The sequence below is a fragment of the Manacus candei genome, unplaced genomic scaffold, assembly GCF_025592945.1.
Source record: "Manacus candei isolate 608988 ecotype Guabito, Panama unplaced genomic scaffold, ASM2559294v1 h1tg000014l, whole genome shotgun sequence".
NCBI lineage: Eukaryota > Metazoa > Chordata > Aves > Passeriformes > Pipridae > Manacus > Manacus candei.
In genome coordinates this window covers 43,358,035-43,383,220 of record NW_026138062.1, presented here as the reverse complement: position 1 = coordinate 43,383,220, position 25,186 = coordinate 43,358,035, and the positions used below count along the sequence as shown (strand labels likewise).

At 45.8% G+C, this 25,186-nt stretch overlaps 1 protein-coding gene across 1 annotated transcript in view; it reads left to right on the top strand.

The window, feature by feature from the left end:
- The window catches only part of AMOTL1 (angiomotin like 1), a 57,136-nt gene that overhangs the window by 1,238 nt on the left and 30,712 nt on the right, over positions 1–25,186 (top strand). Inside the window, exons 2-3 of the mRNA XM_051778998.1 lie at positions 10,648–10,794; positions 13,320–14,205. Of these exons, the coding sequence (XP_051634958.1) occupies positions 10,648–10,794; positions 13,320–14,205 (1,033 nt within the window). The remainder of the gene's footprint in view (positions 1–10,647; positions 10,795–13,319; positions 14,206–25,186) is intronic.

Genomic DNA, 25,186 nt, shown 5'->3' with positions numbered 1-25,186 from the left:
TCTGCAAGACCCTTCTCAAGCATCCACCGAGCTCAGGTTTTGTCTTTTTATGTATAAAAATAAGCCTAAAAGCTTCCTGAGAGAAGGGTGGCTGTAAACATGAGTCCCATGATTTTTCCAGGGTACAGCTAGCTGGCAGCACCATTCCTGCTCATAGGTGTACTTGGAGATACAAAGTTATATATATATTAAATATATATAAAATATATGTAGATATATATTTATATATATATATTTATATATTTTTATATATTTATATATGTAGTCATATATGGCTACATATATATAAATAAAAAATAGACCACTATATATATTTATGTTTATTTCTATTTTTATACATGTTTATATATAATATAGATTTTTGCATATATTTGTAGTCGTTGCCAATGGCTAGAAAAGCTCTTTAAAAGGTCCTGTAAATACCTTATTGAGAAACGTTGGAGTGGTGAGGGCAAGGAATATTGGGTGGGCAAGAGCTGTGGCCCCGCCACCCCATGTCCTGCCCAGCCTTCCTCATCTTCAACCCTGACTGGAGCAGCGGTGTGAGGGAGTGAATTCAGGGAAGCTGGTTTTAGGTTGTTAAATAGGGAGATATGTGCCCCACAGTGTTGCTGGGGCTAGGCCTCCCAGTTTCCCAAGGCTGTGTGGGGCCAGCCCATCACCTGCATGTCCATCCTCCTCAGTCCTGATGTCTGCCAGCATTTGGCATGGGGAACTTTGTTTTCCTGCTTCTTTTGGAAAGCACTCAGCTGCTGGAGGAGGGCAGCTTCAGCCAAAAGTGTCAAGTGTTGTCTCTCCAATGCCCAAATATCTGCAGGATTGGTGGTTGCTCTCATTTACTTTTTATTTCCACCTGTGACATTGTGGACAAGCATGGGGGCAGTTCCTGAGTCCTGCCCCTTCCCCCCCCCAGCAATCTGGACCAGACCCTCTGCACATTTGCATCCTGGATTGAGGGTTGGGTGCACAGATACAGCTCTGGTGCTCTGTGCAAGAGCTACTTTGTGAGGAAACACCAGCAGAGAGCTAAAGCTTTGCATTTCTCCAGTGAGGAGACACTGAAGGGGCTTTGTAGGGGTCCCAGCAGCAACCCCAGGGGATTCAGGCAAAACTGGACTTTGTTTGCATGCAGAATTTCAGGATTATGCAGAGATGTTACTACTGACCATTGCAGCTTTCCTCAGGATACGAAAGCCTGAGTCCACAGTACCTTCTTTTTTCACTGATAGGTGTATAACTCACTTTAAAGGCTAGATCTGGTATAAATGATATTTGGTACTAAGGTGAAAGTGTGTGCCTTGCACAGCTTCCTTGTCCTGGAAACCATTAGGAGAACGGCTGCATACTTAGGTTTTCACACACAGAATATCTGCTAATGTAATAGTCCCAGTGGAAACTTTAGTGCTCGGGAATATTTTGCGGATTTGAGAAAAATCCCAGGAGGATTTTCGGTTTCATACAGCAATTGCTTTTTGGCAGCTTTGGGATAGATGTAATCTGGTTCCCATTTGTGTCCTGAATTTTTAAATGGAGCAGCCTGCTTTTCACTCAGGGCAGAAGTAGAAATAGATGGAAGTAGATAGAAAACAAAAGTAATAGTAACAAGAACAACATCACCTCTATTAAAAAAAAAAATCTTAGGGCAATTTTTCTATTAAAATGTTACATTTAGGAAGAGTATATTTTCTTTTTTTGTCCTTCTAGTGACTTTTTCAGTAGGTGAGATGCTTCTGTGAGTGTAAATTTGGAGTAAATCTGTAGAAGCTGGTGAAGGTCCTCCAGATTTGGATCAGCACATGTGAGAACAGTTTTGCCACACAGTAAGGTGTATCCCGTGAGCGGCAGAAGGTCCTGCAGCATTTTCTGGCTCTTGGTGGCCTTGTCTAGCTTGGATATGTCCCACCACGGTGTGTGACTGTGCCTTTCTGGACGAGTGTCTGTGCCACATCTTGGAGTTGTAGCGTGTCATTCTTGCGCGAGCCAGGCAGGAATGACCAGCATGGGTCAAGGCAGCACCTGCTGAGGAGGGTGGTGTTCTACAGGGGGATGCCACATCTCAGGAAAACACAGCGTGGGATTAAATAATTGAGCAATACTTGGGATTCATCTGCTCTGACCAATTTGGCTAGCACAATAGTAACTCCAGTGATCCAGTCTCAGGCTGGAAAATAATGCCATTGTTAATTTCATTTAATGAATGATTTAGTGAATTAAAATGCTTTTACTGCAATTCAGTCTCTATTTAAGACCTGAACTAACTGAAGTAATTAAAAAACTGTTATGCCTCTCTTCTCCCACTTTATTTGGTATGTTGTGAGCAGATATTTCAATTAAGTCTCTGCTGGGCTAGGGTATGACATGCGGGTCCCCCAAACTGCATGGAGGGCAGAAGACATCCAGGTCTCCCCTAGAACCTGGTCTGGACTGCTGCGTCCCTCAGAAGCAGGGAGGCACTTCTCAGGGGACATTCCTCCCCGTGATGGCTACCTGGGATGGACAGAGAGTCCCTACCAGTGACGTGTCCTGTCACCTGGGATGTGTCCCCCCCACCTGCAATGTGCACTGTTTTGGGGCCATTTTTGAGATGATGACTTCACGTCATTGGCTGTTACTGTGATTTTCCCTATTCTAAATCTGAACTGAGCCATCTGGGAGCAAGAACTAAAGGCAATTATCTTGTTAGCATTTCTACGTATAATACCTTTATTAAATTTCTGCATTTTAAAAGTTGCTGTGTACACATTGCATGTAATGATTTATTAAGGGAAGACTCGTAATGTGTATTGGGTGGGAAGAAGGTCTGACTTCTTTTTGCCTTAAGTTTTGACACTTAAGGACAGTGCAGAGACTCCACTCAGTGTGGGGTTATCACAAGCAATTCTTCACACGGATCAGATGAATGTGGATCCTTAGCTGATGGTTTGTTGCTTGTGTTAAAAAAAATGGAAAAGCTCTAGAAATCTGAAGATCCATACTATAGAGTTCAATGTCTGCCTTTTCAGTTAGAGAGTACTGTACAGTCTCTGTACTATTTTTGTTCTGTCCTTATCCCAGGCTCCTTTGTACACTGCAAGTTTGTGGGAATGACTCAGGGAGAAAGCTATTTAACCTAAAGGACACCACTGGCAAAAAAAATAGATGGATAAAGAGCAATGTCAGTGACTGCAAGTGGGAAGCAAGAGGACTATTTGTGTGTATCTGAGGAAGAGAGATCCTGAAACCTCCTCCAAATGGGCTGAAAAAAATTCCTCTTCTTCGAGATGCTGTTTATTCAATTCAAATAAGGAGTTTTATAATGTAGTTGCTCAAAGTAACAAGGAACTAGACTGAATGATCCACAGTCCTAGGTCCTATTTCACTTCTGGTTAATTAATGGAAGGGCTTAAATGTCCAAGTGACATGGATCATGCCAGTGCTTTTCTGTAGCATGATCGTTTTTCAAGGCAGTAAGTACAGCAAAGTTAATCATAGCTTAAACTCCTGCTCTGCAAGTGTCTTGTCTGTATGTTTTAGCTGATTGATGATTTTTTTCCCCCCAGTGGAAGAAAAAATTTCTTCTCTAAGAATTTACATGATGAATTTTTATCTTGGAGGTTTTTTTATTGCTTGGAAATCGGAATTTATGATGTAGTGAAAATGTCTGCAGACAGTCGTTGTGCTGACAAGTGGTGCGGCTGTAGCAGAAGCGTTGTCTCACTTGTGAGCTCCATTTCAGCCTTTGTATTTCACTCTTTTACTGACAGTTTCTTCCCTTGCTTTCAACTCTCTGTAGTACTTACCCTTTTATCTCAGAGCAGCAACACTGACATGAGTCGTCATTGTGCCACTGGCAACTTTGATCAAAGCAGAAGTTTCAATTATTGATTCAATTCTTTGAATAAATTTAGGCTGGCTGCATATAGTAGACTCAATGTTACAGCTGCAAAGGCAAATTTGTAGCTTATAATACATAGAGACCTTAAAAATGCACATATTTGTGCAAAGCCTAGCGTGGCTGCCTAAGGAATATGCATCCCTTCCTCTTTCGGGTTAATGCCCAGATAACTGTTTGGTGCCTGGAAGTGTGATGTTAATACTCTGCCTGCACCCTGCCTCTCTGGGATGAGCCTGAGATGAGGGAAAATCCAGCGGGTTGTTCTGATGTTGTAAAATCTGTAACCGTCTGAGATGAAAGAGCAGTGATAGGCGCTGTTTGCCCCCACACGCCTGCGCACCTGATTTCCATTGGGAGGGCGGAGAAGTGCGGGCATCCAAGAGGATCTCCCGGGCAGGCAGACTTGGCTCCATGCTTTCCTTTATCCATCTGATCTCATGCCAGGTTTGGGAGCTGCTTGCAAGGCACTTTTGCTTTGCTTCTCCTGTAACCTTTTTTCTTGTCTGCCTTGGTTTTTGCTGAGGGGAAGCACATATGAAAATAAGCACGTGAGGCTGAAGCTTCATGAAAAGTGTTCATCCTTGTAGGCAGTTAAATTTGGATGTGTTAGCACGATTCCTTGGGAGAGGTGGGGCTTGGCTGCCTCCATTGCCTGTTCTTATTAGTCTTTCTAGTGCTTTCTTGGATGATGTACTTTCTGGAGAGTGAAATGACAGTACCCAGGATGGTAGACTCCAGGAACTCTTCTTGAGCAAGGGAATAGCACAATGTGGATCCTGGAGCCAATACTGAGACGAAGATTTCTTTCCCCAGGGTGGTGAGCTGCGGAGGGAGAGCTTGGTCTGGTGAATCCTGCCAGGCACAGGGTTATAGCTTCTCCCGGCTTTCATGTGGGAAATGAGAGGTGCTGTTCACTCACATCTGGTGTACATTATATGTGTTGGAGTTCTGTCCTGCAAGATGTTGCTCTGCTCCTGTGAAAATAATATTAGTGATGCTTTTTAATCCTCTCAGGGCTTGGGAGCCCTGCAGCGGATGTGAAGTTCGCAAGAAGAATTTTGGGGTGTGAGAATGAATTAGCCACCCCAGAAATGACCGTCGGCCCCAGAACTGACCTAGAAAACTTGTACATTGACTGGGGACCTGCTGATGCAAAACAATCACCAGTGGCTGCCAGAGTCTCTGCACTTCATTGGAGCTGGGGATGCAAAGGAGTTGCAGCACTACTGAAGGAGAGCTGCTGAAAGTACCAAGAACATCCCTTGTGATGTTGTTAGAAGTCCAATTTTTTTACCTAAACCAAGAAGTTGCACACTTGAGTTATTTTTTTCCGTGCTAAAGGAAACTCAGATCTTCCTCCTAGCCTTGGGAGAGTGGCATGGCTGTGTGGCTGAGGTATGGAAATCCCTGCTCTTAAGACTGGGCCAATGCTTGGGAGTAAGGTTCCTGGGCCAGGATGGGGTGTCCAGCTTCGACAAGGTCCCTGTGACCCACTGGAGGGACTTGATGGGTCCATCCTTGGCAATTCATGGCACAACCTTCATGCAACCCCTGGAACCCTGCAATGCTTTGACTGTCCTTTTGTTGTTTTCCTGAAATAATTATCTTCCTTTGTTGACCTGAGATTTTTATGCGGCAACAGGGAATAGAAAATATTTTAAATGTGGAATAAAGTAGTTATACTTTTTTTGGCTTGGCTATGAGACAGAAGGACAGATGTGGGCTTGGAAACGATGTAATTTTTGTTCTGTCATTTTTGGACTTCCCTTACAAACTGTGGCAGGGTTTATAGGAAAGTGCAAAGCTGCCTTACTTTTTAATTTCAGATGATTGCTTTGGATGGTGTTTGAAATACCTCAGTCTTTTCTGAACCGCTTGAAAGAGGATTTTTTGGAGCACAACTCCGGTTTTGTTTGGCTGGGTGGCTTTATGTGGCAGAGAAGGAACCATACGTGCTGGCAGCATGGGCTGTGCTACAGGCAGCCACAGTATGGTACCTGGGTGGGCAGTGGGGTAAAATGCAGAAACTCATTACCTGGGCTCTGCCTTGAGGTGTTGCCTCTAAATAGCAGCAAACTGTCTTTGCACGATGGGCATCTTTTGGTGTTTTACTGAAGACGAGAATAGTAGTACAGTTTGGCTGTAAGAAAACCATCTTATCTGACTGTTTTATAAATCTGTTTCTTGAGATGCTGTTATTGCTTTAAAAACATGGCTTTCCTCTAATGTCACAGCAGTGAGCTTCCTATGAGGTTTTGCTTTAGATCCTTTTCAAAACCAGACTGAAACCACATCAGAAATGGGAAATGGTTAAGTGTTGCTCCTCTGTCTCTGGGTCCTGGCTGACTGTCTGGTGTTAATCTTAGCGACTGATTCATTTAAATAGTTCTGAATCTTCAAATGAATTCTACTGCTATGCAGTAACCTCCATGATAATATGTCTGCTTCTGTACAGTGTAATGCATGCTTATCTAAAAGAAAAAGGAAAAGAAAACAAATGAATTGGTGTCAGGCAGTCACTTAGATGTAGGAGAGTTGGTAGAGATGCAGAAGTGAAGGCCTGGAGCAGCTACCCGATTTAGAAAGGACTGAACTAGGCCAGAGATGTGGTCATGTCTTACAGAGCTAGCTATAAGGAACACTGGATATATGGCAGTTGAAGACATGATGTCTATGGACTGGATTGCGTCCTGGCATGCTGGGGCTGTGTGGGGCTGGGCTGGCTTTGGGAGGGGAGAGGATGAGGGCACAGCACAGCTGGCAGCTGCCTGCAGGCACCTACAGACAGGATGAGGCCATTTCTTTTTGGTAGTGGCAGTCACAAAACATGGGGCAGCAGCTGTGATTTGTGTCTTAGGATATTTGGACTAGATATGGGTAGAAAGCCATTCCCCAGGGACATGTCCTTGGAGTGATAATGGTCTTCATTCTAGATTGCCCTCAACCGGCTGCTTACTCATGACTGCTGGACACCACTGGTCTGGCACCAGGAATCAGTTGTAGGGATGAAAATTGCTCTTTTGGTGAGCATTGTAAAGGAATGAGGACGTTTGGGGAAGGAACAAGTGCCTGAGCGTGGGACGGGCACCTTGTATCCCATATGGAGCTGGGTGTAGCAAAGCCTTTCCCTTCAGAGAGGGGAGCTGGGATTTGGGAGGCTTCAGTGACACCAAGGGGGGAAAGAAAAAAGGTTTTTGCCGTGCTCCAAATGGCTCATGAGGCTTCACTAAACTTGCAAGTGGTACCTTATTGCTCATGATCTGGATTGTGGCTGTGTGCCAAGGACTGATCTTTTGGCGACTATTTTCTGTGTTACACAAAATCTGCATTTCTTTGCCAGTTACATCTGACATTTTATTAAAACCTACTGTGAATGAACATAAAATATCTTTACATCATTTTTAACATCATAAAACATCATGACATCATTTTATGATGATAAAACATCAACATGGGTACAACAAAGTGTGATAGTTTTTGGCTGGGTTCAAGCTACTTGATTTTGATTCTGATATAACAGAGATCAGAAACTGATCAGTTTGGCAAATGCTGGAATTTACCTGTCCTGATTTTGGTAGAATATTGCTTTGCCACGACAACCAAAGACAAGTTAGAGAAGTTGAGGTGAGAATTTCTGCTCTTATTATAGAAAAAGCATGTCTTTGTTCTCCATCTCGGAAAATTTGAAACCATGACTCAAGGGTGCCTGCAGACTCAAAATGCAGAAGGCGAGCGTACAGTTTTACTAACAGTTTATTTCTTTTGAATTCTGTTCGGTGAGTGGTGAGGCCAAGCCAGTATCTGCAGGCTGTTCAGGTTGCCTGTAATGCTTGAAGCTGCTCATCTTCTTCCTTGGGTGTGCAGATTTTCTTTGTTTCACCTCAGTCTATTTTTTATTCATAAAAAAGGCTCAGGTTCAAAACTCACTTGTTTCATCCAGGATTTCAAGTTCCAGTGCAGGACTGTATGTGGAGAAGCAATGAAGGATGTCTTTAATCCTATTCTCTACCAGAATAGGCCAATAATTTTGGAAATTAGGGTTCTTGAGATTTTTCTTGAGTCTGTGTCAGCATCAGCACAATTTCCAGACCAGTCTACCATGCTTGTTTTCACAAACATATTCGGCTTAGATCTACTCAAGCAAGCAGTCTTTCCCTCTTGCTCTCTAAATATAGATAACTGCCATAAACATTCATGCATAATATGAATGGTAAAGTGATGAATTCATTAACATTTAGCAGAAATGCCTATTTCCTCTCCTCTAGGCACAGAAGAAAATAGTGTCTTCGTGCCTGTAGAAAAGACGGGCTGGATCCTACCCCCTCATGACCCTCCTGCTGCCTTGCTCCATGCAGTTGCATGGAGTTAGCGATGACCTGTATGTAAGGAGGGGAGCAAAGCAGCTTCCCTGCGTCATATATGCCAGTGAGCATGCAGTTAGCTGAGCGCAAAGCAAACAGTCAGGATTAATAAATCCAGGTCATTCATGACCAATTGCTTTTCCTAAAGAGTAGGGTGCTGCAGGTCTCTGTGTCTGTGGGCTTCCTGCCCCACAGGGGTGGACAGATGCCCCATTGGGACAGATGGATGCTTTGCTGGTACCACTTTGAGCACTCCACCTCCTGCTCAAGCAAGTCCCTTGGCAGTGGCAGTGGCCATGCCAGAGGTCAGTGACCATTCCCTTAGTCTAAACCTATGACAATCAGTGGGGTAAATGGAAAGTGATTTTGCTGTATCCCTGCTGTGCCAGGTTCTTGGGGTCAGGAGATGCTCATCTCCGAGATTTGAACCTCAAAGAACTTTCTCTTTACAAAAACGAGGGAATGCTCAGAAAAAATAAGTAGAAAGTAAAAAATCATAGAATCATAAAACGGCCCGGATTGAAAGGGACCTCAGCAGATCATCTGGTCTAACCTTTTGAGGAAAGGGAGCAGCTTAGATGAGATTGTCCAGGACAATGTCCAGTCGCATCTGGAAAACCTCCAGTGATGGAGAGTCTGCCACATCCCTGGGGTGGTTGTTCAGTGAATGATTATTTTCACTGTAAAGAATTTCATTCTTATGGCAAGATAAAACATCTCATAGTGCAACTTGTACCTGTTGCCCCTTGTCTTCTCCATGTGGCTCTTTGTGAAGAGAGAGCCTCTGTCCTGTCTGTAGTCCCCTTTAAATACGGGAACACTGTGATGAGGGCTTCCCTCTAGGCTTCTCCTCTAGGGAGGAAGGACCTAACTCCTTCAGCCTCTCCTCATAAGACAGGTTCAACAGCCCGCTTTGTGGCTCTCCTTTGGACCCTGTCCAGTCTGTCTGTGTCTTTCTTGAATTGTAGGGTTGTGCCAATGTCATTTGTGGCATAAATTATGAGGTCAAGCCAATGTCATTCCTGGCTTAACACTGCTGTGATGCATTTTGTATCAGCTTGTTAAAACAAGCACACTGGAGAGTACCCCTGAGAACAGATTTAGGATGAGCCTTGTTCCTTGCCAGGAGGGCTTGTTCTTGCTCACTGATTGTGAAAGGGCTGGGGCACTGTAGTGACTCAGTAGCAACCAAGCCCCATGCAGCCACTTGCTCGCTCCTCCCTGGTGGGATGGGGGAGAGAATTGGAAGGGTATAAGTGAGAAAACACTTGTGGGTTGAGATAAAGGCAGTTTAATAAGTAAAGCAAAAGCCACATGCACAAGCAGAGCAAAACAAGGAATTAATTCATGACTTTCCTTGGGCAGGCAGGTGTTAAACCATCCCCAGGACAGGAATGCTCCATGATGCATAACACTGACTTGGAAAGACAAACACCATCACTCTGAAAGTGCCCCCTTTCCTTCTTCTTCCCCAGCTTTTTATTGCTGACTGTGATGCAATCTGGTCTGGAATATCGCCGTGGTCAACTGGGGTCAGCTGTCCCAACTGCGTCCCCTCCCAACTCCTTGTACACCCCCAGACTCCTTGCTGGTGGGGTGGAGGGAGGAGCAGAAAAGGCCTTGACTCTATGTAAGCAGTGCTCAGCAGTAACTAAAACATCCCTCTGTTATCAACACTGTTTCCAGCACAAATCCAAAACACAGCCCCACACTAGCTACTGAGAAGAAGGTTAACTCTATCCCAACCAGCACAGTCCAGCCATCAATGTCTGTGGGATGCTGGAGCTGGGGCATGCAGCTCCTGTGCAGTTGGGCTGCCAGACGAATTCCCATGGCCCTCCAGCTACATCCGCTGCTTACCTTATTAAGAACATCTGGACAAAGTGATTTATAAACTCTCTCCCTTGATAGCACTGGTTGTATTTTATGTCTCAGCAATTTTCTGTATTGCTGAACTATTACTCATGAGCAGATTTTGTGGTAAAGCCTTTCACAGACTTTAGCCCTATTGAATGTGTGGCTGTGTCCTCACCTTTCCTTCTTTTTATCCACTCCCTCTTTCAGTTTTACGCTTGCTCTCTTGGCCTCATGTTCTGGGGACATGCCTTGATTTGTGAGCTTGTGACTTATCACTGTTAGCTCTTATAAGCCCTGCTTTGTACCTTGAAGACCAGGCTGGTTTGGTGCATGAAACAGCACTGATGACTTGGTGTTTGCCTCTTGTTCCTCAGAGCTAATGTGTTATCTGGGAGGTGAGGACAGAAAACTTGATTTGCTCAATGGCCTCAGAAGGGTTTTGCCACCCCTAGCCATGCTCAAGAGAATTTTTTTGGATTTCTGTCATAAGTCGTGGCTTCATATTTTATCATTCAAGTGGTTTCTTTACTGACATCCCATTCGTTTTTCCTGCAGGCTCCACATCTGTTTGTTACAAGCCTACCAGCCCCGTCCAGGTACTGGAAGACGCTGGCTTTCTTTACCAGGATCACCAGTTGTTTGCTGGCAGGCATGACGTTTCTCCGCTAACAGCTGAAGTGATCAGTGCCAAAGAAAAAGCTGGTAAGTGCGTGGCCACACTTCTGTATGAACCCACTGCATTTACTTCCCAAAGCATAAATTGAGCAGTTTAGACCATTTACAAATAACATTTATGGAGTTGAAGGCCAGCTTCTAATCCTTGGTAGAGTCAAAGAGGAGTTACCTTTGACTAGAGTGTTATGACCCATCATAACTTGTCACCTGTGCTTGTGGATGCAGCATTTCCGCTGGTCCTTCAGGGCATGGCTGCTCTTCACTGCACAGCTGGACCAATGTCCACAGCTCTTTTGCTGATGGAGCAGGACCGCAAAGAACAGGACCCTGTTGAAAGCTCACTGTAGTCGATCCCTTTGGACCTCAGTTAGAGGCAATTAAAGTTCATCTCCCAGGATGCTGACATGACTAACACAGGAGGGGAAATCCTGATGTATTATAAAGAGCTACCTTGACCTCATGATGTTGGCTTTATCCACTTTCCTCGGGCTTGTCTCAGGCATTGCCTAACAACCTAGACTGTAAGCTTTCTGGTATGTTAGGGAGACATTATTACCTTTCTGCAAAAATGTCCAGTGTGGTGAGGCTGCTGTGTGCTGTCATAACATGAATAAAGCAGTAAGAGTTTGCTGTAACTGCAGGGATACATAAAGCAAATGGATACTGTTGAGCACAGATGGCTGTTGAGCACAGAGGTAGATGGAGATGTGTGTGTCTGTGTATCTTCCTGGCTCAAACACCATTCCAAGGAGCTTACAGACCCTCTGAAAGCTGGTGACTGGGCTGCAACCCCAGTGAGTCAGGCTGGCAGGCAGATAATGTTGTTTCAGGGAAAGCAGGAGAGGTGTATCTTGTAGGACAGGCATGGAATGAAGCAATCTGTGAATCTTCTCTCCTTCTTGAGCCCCACAATCATCTTTAAGGCTTTACCACAGAATTGTTAGTGGCAATGACCTATTCTCGTTGTTACAAGTCAAAGGCTTTTCTTTCCCTCTGGCCTCTGGGTTGCATGTGGTTTATCCCACAGCATGTGCAGTAACTGGTGAAACCTCAGGGAAATATACCTGACCTCAAGAGAAAATTTGTTTTTTAACTACTTTTAAATGCCAAAACCCAAATGTAAGTCCTTCTGATGAACTCCTCTGAGGACTGGAAACAGCAGGAGAGAGAAAGTTACCAAGAATGATCTCAGAAAACTGAACTGGAAACAGCACCTCCTCGTGCCTAGGGCCATTGGAGGACTCTGTCTGGAGCTGAGTTTATTCTCACTTTTGTCTGAGCTGGAGTATTTCAGGAACATCCCTCTGGGCTCAGACATTGCTCGGGCAGATACCTTACGGCACTTTTGAGATGGGAGTGGAAGGAGGGCTCCAGGAGGGAGGGATTTCAAACCTCTCAGCCATGGCTGTGTCATAGAATCATAGGATACGCTGAGTTGGAAAAGACTCATCAGGATCATCGAGTCCAACTCCTGGCCCTACACAGGACACCCCAAGAATCATACCATGTGCCTGAGAGTGTTGTCCAAATGGTTCTAGATGCTTAGCTCTAGGCAAGCTCCACTGTGTATGTAGTGCAAAGATGATGCCATTGGCTCTGATTTACTTCAGTAGCTTGTGTTAGGGTTGTGCAGCTGCTCTTTTGAAAATGCTGGTGTTACATCTACGACCATAATGTCTTCCTTGTGCTGACCCAGCAAAATTACAGGTTAGTATTGACTCCCTTAGAAACAGCATTATCAGCCAGAAGGGAAATGGCAGTTTTAGAGGAAGATGCCAAAGCACAGATTATTCTTTATTTAGACTGCTAGGACCCTTTTATTTTCCGTACCATTTCACAGTTTTTCTGTGACACATTTTATGGTTTATTTTATTATGGCATGCAGTACACGTATGGCTTTGGTCATCAAAAATACAGCATCTTGTTTAGTATTGGCATACAGGCTGCCTCTCTAAGCTAAGCAAGGCATCTCCAGGTATCTCCTGTTCCACTGGAACAGGCTTCCAAGAGAGGCAGTCGATGCCCCAAGCCTGTCAGAGTTTAAAGAGGGATTTGGAAAATGCCGTTAATAAAATGCTTTAGCTTTTGGTCAGCCTTGAATTGTCAGGCAGTGGGATGAGATGATCATTGTAGGTCACTTCCAATTGAACTATCTTATCCTATACTGTCCTGTCCTATCCTATCATGTGTATTTTAGAAAATACCAAATTTCCCTATGACATGGACTGTCCCTTGTTGACTTGGAAGGGAGTTCAGAGCTCTGGATATGGGATGCATGGAGTATTATGGAAGGGAGGGCCAAGGAGGGGACTGGAATATATTTTTAGGGTTCACTGCAAACAGAATTAGGGTCTAGGACTGGGGGGATGAGCAGGGAGGAGGGCCCTGCCTCCTTTGGTGGCTTCCAACCATGCCCCCTCTGCTGTCAGGGCACTGGCCTTGAAGTGCATCTTGGACGGAGTCACAGCCATGGGAGGCAGCAGGTAAGAAAGAGTGGGGGGATTGGACTCCTGGGCAGCAGAGCTAATGGCAACCTCTCTCTCCCTGCCCAGCCGAGGAGACCCTCTGCACCCTGCGTCCACCCAGCTTCCGCCGGGTCCCAGAGACGGAGATGCGAGGGGCAGAGGAGGTGGCAGCCGGCACCGTCCTGCAGCGCCTGATCCAGGAGCGGCTGAGGTATGGCAACCCCAGCGAGAACATGAACCTGCTGGCCATACAGCACCAGGCGACGGGCAGCGCCGGCCCCTCCAACAGCACTGCCAGCACTCTCTCCTCCGCAGAAAACCTTGCTCCCGAAGACCTGCCAATGGTCCAGCCATCAGGGCGGCAGGAACCACAGGGGCAGGAGCACCAGGGGGACGGTGCTGCGATGGAGAAGCAGCCCCGGGCCCCGCAGCCCCCGCACGGCACCGAGGAGCTCCCCACTTATGAGGAAGCCAAGGCTCAGTCTCAATTTTTCCGTGGCCAGCCCCCGCAGCCGGCCACCACTGCCACCCCAGGTTTTTATGGCTCCTCCAGCCAGAAGTCCAGGACGGAGGGGAGGCCGACAGTGAACCGGGCCAACAGCGGGCAGGCTCATAAGGATGAGGCACTGAAGGAGCTGAAGCAGGGCCACGTCCGCTCCCTGAGCGAAAGGATCATGCAGCTCTCACTGGAGAGGAATGGGGCTAAGCAGCACCCTCCAGCCCCGGGAGGCGGGAAGGGCTTCAAGGCAGCCCCACCACCTGGCAAGGGCACAGACCCACGTGGCCCACCGCCCGAGTACCCCTACAAAGCCAAGGCAGCAGCTCCGGGCAGCAAGGCACAGGAGCACGGGCTCTTCTATGGCGAGCAGCCAACACAGGACGTCCTCAAGGCCGCCTATGCCAACCCCCAGCCTGCCCGGGCAGAGCTGGCCCTGGTCCGCTACCAGCCTCCCCCAGAGTATGGGGTCAGCAGGTAATGCCCATCGTGGGGGGGTCTGCAGGGGCAACTGGTCCTACCCTTGCTGGAGGAGCCAGCATGTGTGGGTCTTGGGCTTTGTGTAAACACAGCCATGGTGGAGACCGCGTGGTGTGGACATCACACCCTGTGGTGGGGACATAACACCCCATGGCCGGGCTGGCAGGGCTGGCTGATGGAGGCACCTACATCTCCCAGATGGCTCTATAAAGCTTATATGCCACTTACGCCCTACTTAAATCTTCCCACAGAGCTCACGTGGGGCTTTCACACTACTGGGCCCCTTATGCCAGGCCTCCCCGTGAGCACGGGTTTATTCCAAGCGCATTAAAAATAATCCAGAGCGTTTGGTGGCTGTGCGCTGATCCCTGCAAGCAATGCAGGTCCTGCCTTCAGAGGTGAGCCCATGCATTTGCCTTGCAGTACCTGAATGCAAGTGTTTCTCTGTCTCATCGCTGTGTCTTTGACCTCCTGGACAGTTACTTTGCTGGATTTGGAAAGCTGGAGTTGTTTGGTGTGAATGTGAGTAGTTTTCATGTTGCAAGCTGCCTCATTGGGTCTTTCTGACCCCAGAATCTCCAAAGATTTTGTTGGCATCACCTTAAGTTGCACACAGTAAATTTACCACAGCACAGGCACATAGAAAGAGTGGTGCAGCTGACTTGGCTCTTCCTTTCCAAAATGTGTAAGGCATGAAATGCAGGAGTGAATGCTCTGCCTTTCCATGTTTGCAGAAGTGACAGGCTTTGTGTCAAGACAGAGAGGAACTCAGAGCATGGCTTTGGTGACTGTTGCAAGGTGGCTGTAACAAGTGGAGTGCCTACACTGAGCATCACTGGTCTTCCTTCAGCTACACATGTGTTTTGATTCCCAAATCAAACATGTGCAGAGTTTATGCAATTTTTTAAGAGCAAGACAGTACTTTTAAGACCTCAGCAAAAATGTCTGTTTATGCGAAGAAAGAGCTATACAAATGTGAGGGCAACAGGGGCCATACTTTCCTGCAGCCATTTGCGGTACCAACAAACATCTCCACCACCGTGCAGATTCATCCCCACTGAAAATGAACTTATTTGGATATTTTTATCACTCTTGGAAAATGCTGGTTCAATACTCACAGAGTCTGTTCTGCTGAGTCCGTATAAGTGAGCAGACCCAGGTGCTACATACACTGCTTCAGCTAACTTGGAACAGCTGTGATGTCAAGTGGGAAACCCTTTGTGGCCACTTCCAGAGCCTTTCCCCGGTGCCTGATCAGCAATGTTAATGCTGGGAAAACCTTTGATTTCAGTGCTGTCTTCCATGCTAGTCCTCAGCCTTTGCCAGGGTGCTGCAGGATCACCCCAGCAGCTATGGGGAGTAACTCACTAGCTCATGATGGTTGTCACTGCTCATTCTTGATAAGGCAGCACAGTTTAACTCCCAAATCACACTGCAGAGAGGATGCCTGCTACCCCTGTTTGCTGTTTTCTTTGCATGATGGTGGAGAAATATCCCTCCAGTCAGGTGCAGAGGCACCAGCGGGGATATGCTATGCAGCAGGGATATGCTGTGCAGCAGAGGACTGGCAGCATGGCAGAGCGGAGCTGCTGAGTTTTGCAGACTTATTAAAACAATCTTTAGTGGTATCTTTTTTGCAACTCAGCAAAGGCCTTAATACCTCTCGTTCTGCATTTATTCCTGCTGGCTACTCCAGCATGCTTTTACAGATGTGGGTTAGGAGGTTGGCATGGTGGGGGTTGTTTCATCAAAGTTAGGTTTGTTATAAGGTGTATGGTCTCTTACATGCTTTCTTTAAGGCAGTTTGGGTCCTAATGTGCAGGTGGGTATTTTCAGGCCCTTCTTGGCTCCTTTCACATGGTGCCTGGATTTTGGGGGATGTTTCCTGCATATGTGTTCCTGCTGACTGCCCGTGAGGCACGAGCAGGACAGTTGCTCATTTGCAGACTGTATCTTGAGGCCTTGCTTTGCACAGTGTTAGTGACTGGGGGGAAATCTGGCTGTGCAGATATCAGACAGCAAGCCTCTGGGTCTCAGCAAAGTGGTGGTCTTCATCCTCATCTCAGGCTTCTTTCTATATTTTTTGACACAGGGATGTCAACCTTCCCTGTTGCTTGGGTGCGCTGAAATATTCGTTGCTGACATTACCTGGACTTGTTTGCAATCAGTATGAACTGGTTTGCCTTCTTCTGTGCTTATCCCAGCTCATAATTGGTCTGCAGGATTCCCGCTGTGGTCCTGTTACCCAGGAAGATTTGGCTGACATAAGCTTTTAGGAAGCAATTGTAATCCCTGTTTGCCATTCATCACTTGTCATTTCTCCATCTGCAGCAGCTGTGCTCCAGTGCATCCCTGTGCGCATGTCAGGCTCCATCACAGGATGGGCTTACCCAGGTCTGGGATGGTTAAAATGCAATTTCACAAAGTGATCTCTGCTCCAAATATTCCTCTTTGGAGAGGATAAAGACAGGTTAACCTTGGGACATCCAGGGAAATCAGTCTCTACTAGAGGACTTGCTGGGTGGCAGCCCCTGAGCGCTTGCTGGAGAAGGGATGGGGGTTGTGTTATACTGCTGTGTTGCTCCCTAACACAGACCTTCCTGTGGCTCTGCCCTTGCTCACTGCTTCCTCCATTACCTGTGCTCTGGGGAGGCTCCCTGCCAGCCACCTGGCTGGGATGGAAAACCTTGATAGAAAATGTCAAGGTAGGGGACTAGGTGGTTTCATAAGGTTAACTGAAGGGGTGGGGGTTGTTTTTTCCTTATAGGGCAAGCGAGGTGTGAAATTCCAGCTTTCAGCTCATCAAGGGGGCCTGGGAAAGAAGCTAATGGAAACAGCTTTGCCCATGGTCAGGTGGGAATCTCATGTATCCCAGTATCTCCATTCCTCTGTCTTGATCATATCAGTTCCCCAGCCCATCCTTTCTGACATCTTCTGGACAGGGACCATGCGAAAGGCTTCTACCTTCCAGAAAAGAGAAGAGAGAAGCACAGAGCTGCATTGATCCAGAAGAAGCACTCACAGGGATGGAAAAGACCTATAGGGTCCCCCCGAGTCCTTCTTTGACAAAGGAAATGTGGCTGGAAATGGGCAAACACTGGCAGGGAACTGTCGAAGGAGATGGGATAACCGTAGGTGATGCTTAATTTCCTTTTTTGTCTTGGCTTTGGTTTTTTTGCTGTGACTGGTTTTAAAGGAAACATTGCCTTTATAATCATCAGGATGCAATCTTGAAATTTATTCTAAAGGGTGTTTTCCTGAAGAACTCCCAAAGTCATATGATGCTGCAGTAATCTCAGCATTTGTATAAATTAGATTTAGTGACTTCTGCTTTATGGACATCACAATTGCAGAGCAGAGCTTTAACCTTGAAGCTCAAAATACAAAATAGCCAGAAGGCAAATAAAAACGAACCAATATTTTTCCTTTTAAAATACCAATAGTTTTAGGCCAGTTACTTGATGCCTGGGGCCTTGACTCAGAATTTCTGAATACTTTAAGTTGGCCAAGTGTAATAATCTTTACAAAACCTTTCCTTTCCTAGATGTGCAGCTATTCCTTAATAGTGTCTTTGCTATCTTTCCTTAGGTGCATGTTCAGAAAGTTACAGCTTGTTAGGTAAATGGGCTTGGAACTAATCTAAGTTAGTCTTTTGCACAATGCCGTGAATTAATTCCAGTTTGTGAAACATTCAGTCCTGGTGATTATAACACTCTTCGTCTGGAGAATTCATCACAGCCTTTATAGACTTGTTCCACTAGCTAACTGCCATCTCTGGCATGGATCTGCATCTTAGTTTCAGTCTGTGTTTTCTAGTTACCAGGGATTTTGCAATATCTTTGTCAGATACAGCAAGGAGCCCTGTGTTATCAGTCCTTTAATACATTTAACAGATGGAGCCTGGAGTCCTGTACTTATTTCACCGTTGTCAAAACCCCTTTTTTCATTGTGGAAAGCCAACCTGAACACTGTTTCAGTACCAGCTGGACCAGAGGCTAATCAGATGTAATAACACCTCTGCGATGCGACTCAATGTTCCTTGTTTGTGTAGCTCATTAACACTTGCTGTTGGCACCCCAGGATCTCCCCATATAGCTTGTTATCCGGTCAGGCATGTGAGGGTTGTCACAGCCCAGGATAGTATTTCCCACCCTTTTACTGTAGCTTGCTGTATTTTTTCCTGGGTGGATGAACTTAGACCTGCTTAAGTCCATATTGTTTCTCTGTGTCCTGCTTAAGCAGTGATCCAGATCACTTGGTGCAATGAATCTTCTTCATTGATCCCAGTGGCCCTGATGTCTTTTATCCTGAATGATTTCTTTCTCTGCACTAATTAATAAAAAGCGTGTATAATGCAAATGAAGCCTTGAACTGGAAATACCACTGCTTACTGAGGGGGCTTCATTTGTGGCTACATGCAGAAGACAATCATGCAGGCAGCTTTTAATTCTGATTTAATCCATGCATTTTAAAAGACACCATGCAGAATCAATGAAAAGAATAAATTTGTGCTGTTTTTTTCTTTATGTGCCTCATAAAATTCCACCCTGCCAGGATGTAGAAGCCTATATTTAACTGCTGGAATAGTCTGCGGCTTCTCTGGTTATTTGTGTTTAGCCCCCCCACACATACTCCTGCTGTTTTCAGACAACCTGTTGATATTTACTAATTCAACCACATGTCTGTGGCTGCTGACAGGACTACAAGGAGCTCCCTTTCTTCCCCTGAGACACCCCAGGCAGGCGGGTGAGCTGGCAGCGTGGCCGAGCCGAGGGATGTCACACCCAAGCTGACTTGTGCTGGCGTTTCTCTTCGAGGATAGCCCAAGCATGAGCGTGGGTTGGAGGCTGCACTTCCAGCTGACATGGATGCTGGCAGCCCTGCAGAAGAGCTTTGTTTTGTGTTCTCTCCTGTTCTAATATGCCTTACATTAAAATAAAGGAAAAAGAAATGAAGCTATTCCCACAGCCTGGGTGATGTCCATGTCATTCCTCCTTATCCTTCTCTGTTATTATCCCAGTTGTTTCCTCTAGTTGGGCAGAGCTTTTCTTTTGCTGAAAATCAACTGGGTTTAGAAAGAGAATCTGTTCTGGATGTGAATCTCTGTGAGGAAATACAGTATCCTGTTCCTCTCTTAACTATGGAGGATGTGTTTAATACAGCATGTCTTTTCAGACAATCATTTTGCCCTGCAAATCTTTATGTAATTGCCCCAAAGAAGCTAGGCCAAATCTTTCCAGCACTAACAAATGTCACTAACAAAACAGTTAATTTAGAAGATGTGAATCCAGGTCTGCAAAATGGTTTCTGAAATAAACCTTTGCGTTTACAAGGTGGTGCAACTATTGCTGGTTCCATAAGCCAGAGAATATACCATGAGGGCCATGTCTGAGCTATGGCAAATGTTATCCCATTTTGAATTGTAGCAGCATTTAATGATGGGTCTGTAATTGTGTTTCCTTGCACCATGACCATCAGACTGGGCTTAGTGACTTTCCCAGGATCCTGTCTTTTTCCTGCATGGTGATAACAGTTTCCTCTATGTTATTCTCAGTGAGAAAGAACAGCATTTGAAGTCTGCTTCATGACTGCAAAAGTCATAGTGAAGTCAGGCAGACACCTGAGTCTGAGGTTAGTATACAGACTGAATGCTCCCAGTCAATGGGCAGGAATAAGCACCTTTCACACACTTTTTTACTTGCGTTGTAAGGTAAAAACCTAAGGCAGTTTCTGAAAACTGCACCCCAGAAATGCCTCTTTCTTTTTGCTGACTCAACCAGAGCATCCCCAGTAGATACATGTTAGGAGATAAAGTTCCTTGGGAGAGTCTTTGAGAGATGAAATAGGCCAGTCTGCCCTAGAGGCAAAGGAAGGCAGAGCATTCAGAGAAAGATGAGCTAAATAGGTTAGAGGAGGGCATTTTAATTATGAATGTAAATGCCATGGTATGTTGGAAACAAAGTCCTTTCTCCACTGCCCCTTCTCCCTCCCTCCATAGAGGAGAGCTTCACTGTACCTGTAGCAGGGCAGAGATGGATTTCCTTTCCGGAATATTCACAGGCATTTTCATTTTATTCCTTATACTGCCTGGCTTTATTGAACAGCAGCTCTTCTGTATTTATGATTTCCTGACCATCAGCAGCAAGTGGACTTTATAATTACTTTTCATTTTGGGGTTTCTTATTCCTACATACAGCTACAAATTCCCCCCGAATTCTTCTATGTTGGTCATTCTTGCTCCCGGGTTTTCCAGTATAAGAGGTGTATTAAGACCATACCTAAATTTGGGGTCTTGGGTGGCCTCAAAATCAGAGGAATTTCTTATGAAGGTGAGGTCCATGGTGAAGTATTTTGCTGAAGATGCTGTATTGCAAGCTATAGGTAGCAGGTTGTTGTATATATGTTGCAAGCTATACATTCCTGAAAGGAGAGAGAGCCTGGTGACCTCAGCACAGTAGCCCTTGAAAGCCTCACTGCCTGCTTGTGCTCCCTTTTCAAAAAGCTGGTTTCCCTATTTTTTTTCTTCTTTACATTGCATTGCAGAAGCGTTCAGGGGCCCTACTATAATAATGTCAACCAAAAAAAATGGTTTTAATAGAAATGTAGCTGAGGTGTTGCAGAGATATCCAAAACTCATAATGTTCCACAGTTTCATGCTTTTAAGAAGGATGAGTTTTGATGAGAATGTGTTTGGCTGAAAGATTCTAACGTGCTGTAATGCTGAATAAGATCAACATTTAAAATACAGTGGAAGCATTTTGAGAATGTCATTCTTTGCTAAGCCCGAAGGAGCTCAGGATAATCCTCATTGCTGCGTTTCTTTGGAGCTTTACATGAGAAGTTGGATGGGAACTAAGCTGATGTTACAACATTCCTATTTTTACAAATGTTGATTTGTTAATGTGAATTGCTGTGTTGATTTTATTGCATATATAGTCAGAGATTTTGCAGTTGGTTAAGTCAGAACTAAATTGAGACAGATTAAACAAGTAAAAGGAAAGTAAGAAACATGTTAATTATGTTGAACAGTCATACTTCAAAAGGCATAAAGTTGATTGTACCTGTTCAGTTTCCAGGTTGGAAAACACTTTGGAGAATCCCGGCTGTGGCTGCTGAGACTTTGGTGGCTGGCTGCTGCTACAGGGTGTAAATCTTTAGTAGCTCAAGAAGTCATTTGCAGTTCAAGAAAATGGAGATCCCTGGGATCTTTCCTTCCTCTGTAGTGTAAAGCTAGACAGACTAAAGTGATGAAAAAATGTTAAATTGATGAAAGGTTGAGATTTCCCAAAAGTGCCATGTGAAGAGCTCCTGCAAGGGTCTAAAGGGTGTATCGATGAACAAAGATTGCTTCATAATGAAAAAGAAAAAATGATATCTCTACTGTTTTAGATTCAGAATTCAATTCAATTCTATTGGTCTCTGCTATTCCCATAAAGAAGAGAGCAAATATTTACCTGCAGCAAATCTGTGTCTCAGTAGGGTGTAACAGCCAAACTTTTTCTTGCTTGAAATCTTTTGGTAAAGACAAACAAACTCACGCTGATCTGGATTAATTGCTATGGTAAAACGTGTGAGTGCAGACTGGCTGTCAGCAGCGTTGAGGAGGTGCTGCGTGCTTGGTTGTATTCACATTTGCTTGTGGAGCATCTTTCACGTTGTGAGTGACATCCCTCACTCGTGATGTCATTTACTGTTCAGATTTTTGAGCAAAAAAATATGGAAGTCTCACGGCAGGCATGATGTCCCTTGCCATGTTTCACATGCTGGAGCATCAGAAGGAAAGGGGTACTGTGGGGATGGTGTGAGAGCTATGGTGGACTGTCCTAGTGATTTGCAGAGAAGGTTGGCACAAGGCTACATGGGCTTACTGGCTCGCATAGCCTCAGATCGACAAACACTGCCAGGAGACATGATTTTGGTCTAAGGAAGGTAAAACAGGCCTTCCAGGTCTGTGTGACCCCCAGGGCATCCTGCTGCAAGGTCTCAGCAGCAGGCAGGAGTGAGGAGGCTGGAGAGGCAGTAAACTTCAAAAGGAGATGAGCAGGGAACAGTATCTGAATCCATTACTGGTGGATTAAGCTGGAGGCTCTGGGGGTACCTTGAGACTATGACCTTGAAGGGGAAGGCCTTTTGCAGCTGGTTGAATTGCTAGAGGGAAGAGATGCCATCCAGAGGGACCAGGAGAGGCTTCAGAAGTGGGCCTGTGTGAACCTCATGAAGTTCAACAAGGCCAAGTGCAAGGAACTCCATCTGGGGCAGGGAAAATGCATCATCAGTAGACTAGGGAACAAGGGGATAAAAGAGCAGCCCTGCAGAGGACTTAGGGATGAAAAATTAGACAGGAGCCAGGAATGTGCACTTGCAGCCGAGAAAGCCAGTTGTGTCATGGTATGGCTGGTAACTGGAAGGAGACCACTCTCCCCCTCTACTCTGCTCTCATAGGACCACACCTGGAGTACTGTGTCCAGCTCTGGAGTCCCCAGTATAAGATGGACCCATGGGAGCAGGTCCAGAGGAGGCCAGAGAGATGATCAGAGGGCTGGAGCACCTCTCCTATGAAGACAGACTGAGAGCTGGGTTGTTCAGCCTGGAGAAGAGAAGGCTCCAGGGAGATCTTACTACAGCTTTCCAATACTTAGAGGGGGCTTATAAGAAAGCTGGAGAGAGACTTTCTACCAAGACCTGTAGTGACAGGGTAAAGGGCAGTGGTTCTAAACTGAAAGAGAGTAGATTTGTATTAGATAAAAGGAAGAAATTTTTTATGCTGAGGGTAGTGAGGCACAGGAATGGTTTGCCCAGAGAAATTGTGGATACCCCAGCATGGGAAGCGTCCAGTGCCAGGTTGGATATGGCTTAGAACAACCTGTTGTAGTGGAAGGTGCCCCAGCCTATGGCAGGGGTGTTGGACTAGACGATTTTTAAAGATGCCTTCCAACCCAGACCATTTTGTGATTCTATGAATTTCTGTGTGTTTTGTTGTGAAGTGTCATACAGCACCTCCTTGACTTCCTGTCTTTGTGAAAGTTTTATCCACTTTTAGTAGACATGTAGCTCCTTAGTTATTAGCCTGCACCTCTGCTGGAGAACTGGTATTCCTGGGGCTGAGGGCAAACCCTTCTGGCCCTGTGAGGTGCCCAGGGGGAATGGCCTCTCCTGTGCTCTTGAACTGCCTCCATGGATATTTAATTTACCAGGAGAGACACAGCCTTAGGGAATGTCTATGCTGTGCAAGTAAAAGCCATCCCAAGGCCAGAGTGAGCTTAGCACAGGCTTCCTCAATGCTGGCTGCAGGAAGCTTGGATGGAATCTTTTTCCTAAGGGCACTGCTCTGTGCTTCTGTGCAGGTTAGCAGTGTGCATATGTATGCTCTTTACTCCATTTCAATACCTTTCAGTGCCACATTGGGCAAAGCTGGGATGGGAGCATGGGGCTGTGTGTGTGTTGTGTCTGGGAGCCTGCAGAGCCTCATTTGCTTTCGCTCTAGTTTGGACAGAAGATAAGACTAAATTGCTGACTTTCTTTGCCATTGTGTGGCTTGGTGGAGACAAGCAGCACTATTCACTTTCAGGGAAGGACTTTAAAATTGCCTTCACTTTTTAGCTTGTTCTGCTGCAGTTGAAGGTAGTGGTGGGTTACTGAGAGGTTTTGAAAGCCCTGTTTCAAGAAGCTGTGTAGGTGCTGAAGACAAGTAACCATAATTACTATGTATTAATATAGCACAAAATTGTCTGTCAAAGAAATAGCATTCATGGATCTTTGAGGCCAAGTGGGGTAAATACATCTGTTCAGTATGTCTTGTGCTTTGTGTAGGGTACAGAAATAAAGGTAATGATATCTACAGCCTAATAGCTTGTGGTTAAGCTAAAATACAAGTTCCAGAATGTGTTTGATTGCAGACTTCAGGTGGGGTCCAGCAGCATATTTTCTAGCCAAACTGGACTCTGACACTGATGGACCACATGGTCTGGGCTGAGTCTCGTAAACCAGTGCAGTGTAGAAATTTCACAGCTTTGGCCTCTGGGCTGAGGAGTGGCTCAGCCTGTACACAGTGAGATTCTACGTGGGACTGCTTACCCTGGCCGAGGCTCCGAGACTGCCTGTGCAATGGATGGAGATGTCTGCTTGGGCAGACAAGCTTTGAACTGTGCCCTGCCTAAATTTTCTTCTTTTGAAATAGGGGTCGTCTCCCTTCTTGAGCTTACACAGATGGCATGTGGGACAGAAAGGAGGGACTTCCATTCCACCTGGCCACCAGCTGCGGGGTTACCCTCACTGCTAAGAGATCCTCCTAGGTTATGCCCCAGACATTGCAAATTGTGACTCTGGTGGATTAAAGAGCCCTCCCCCATCAGCAATCCTTGGTCACAAGCAGATCTGCCACCAGCTCACTTCTTATTCTTCTCTGATATGAGCCTGGTGAGTGATGGATGCTCTTAGAGTCAGGGAGTGACACAATGAGGTCTCCCACTGGAAGACGGGTTTTGTGGCTCACCGTGATTGACCAGAGTTGTGGCTCCAGCAGCTCCCCACCAGCCCTTCCCTTTGCTGCTTACTAAAGCCACTCAGGGATGCTGTGTCACTCACATCACTTCCTTCTGCCTCGCAGCTTGGCCAATCAGCTGGGCTTGCTCCAGGCAGGGAGTGGTGTTTGAAGGGTGAGTAATGCATCTCATGTGTTTCCTTCAAGCCTGCTGGCTTATGCTTCTCAGCAGTGTCGTTTGTGGCAAGGGGAGGCAGGAAGAGGCTGGCTGCTGCTGAAGTATTAGCTATGCACCTAGGCAAAAATGCTGTTTTAGAGTCAGTGCTTCCTTTCTCTGTTCATGCCAGATGTGTACATCACTGTCAAGGGCAGGCGAGGAGACAATTTACCCAGTCCCTGCTGTGATTGTTGGTATTTAGGAATGGCTGAAGACCGTAATCATGACCACACAGTTACAACACTATTAATAAACTGTGCAATCATTAGGTGAAAGCTGCT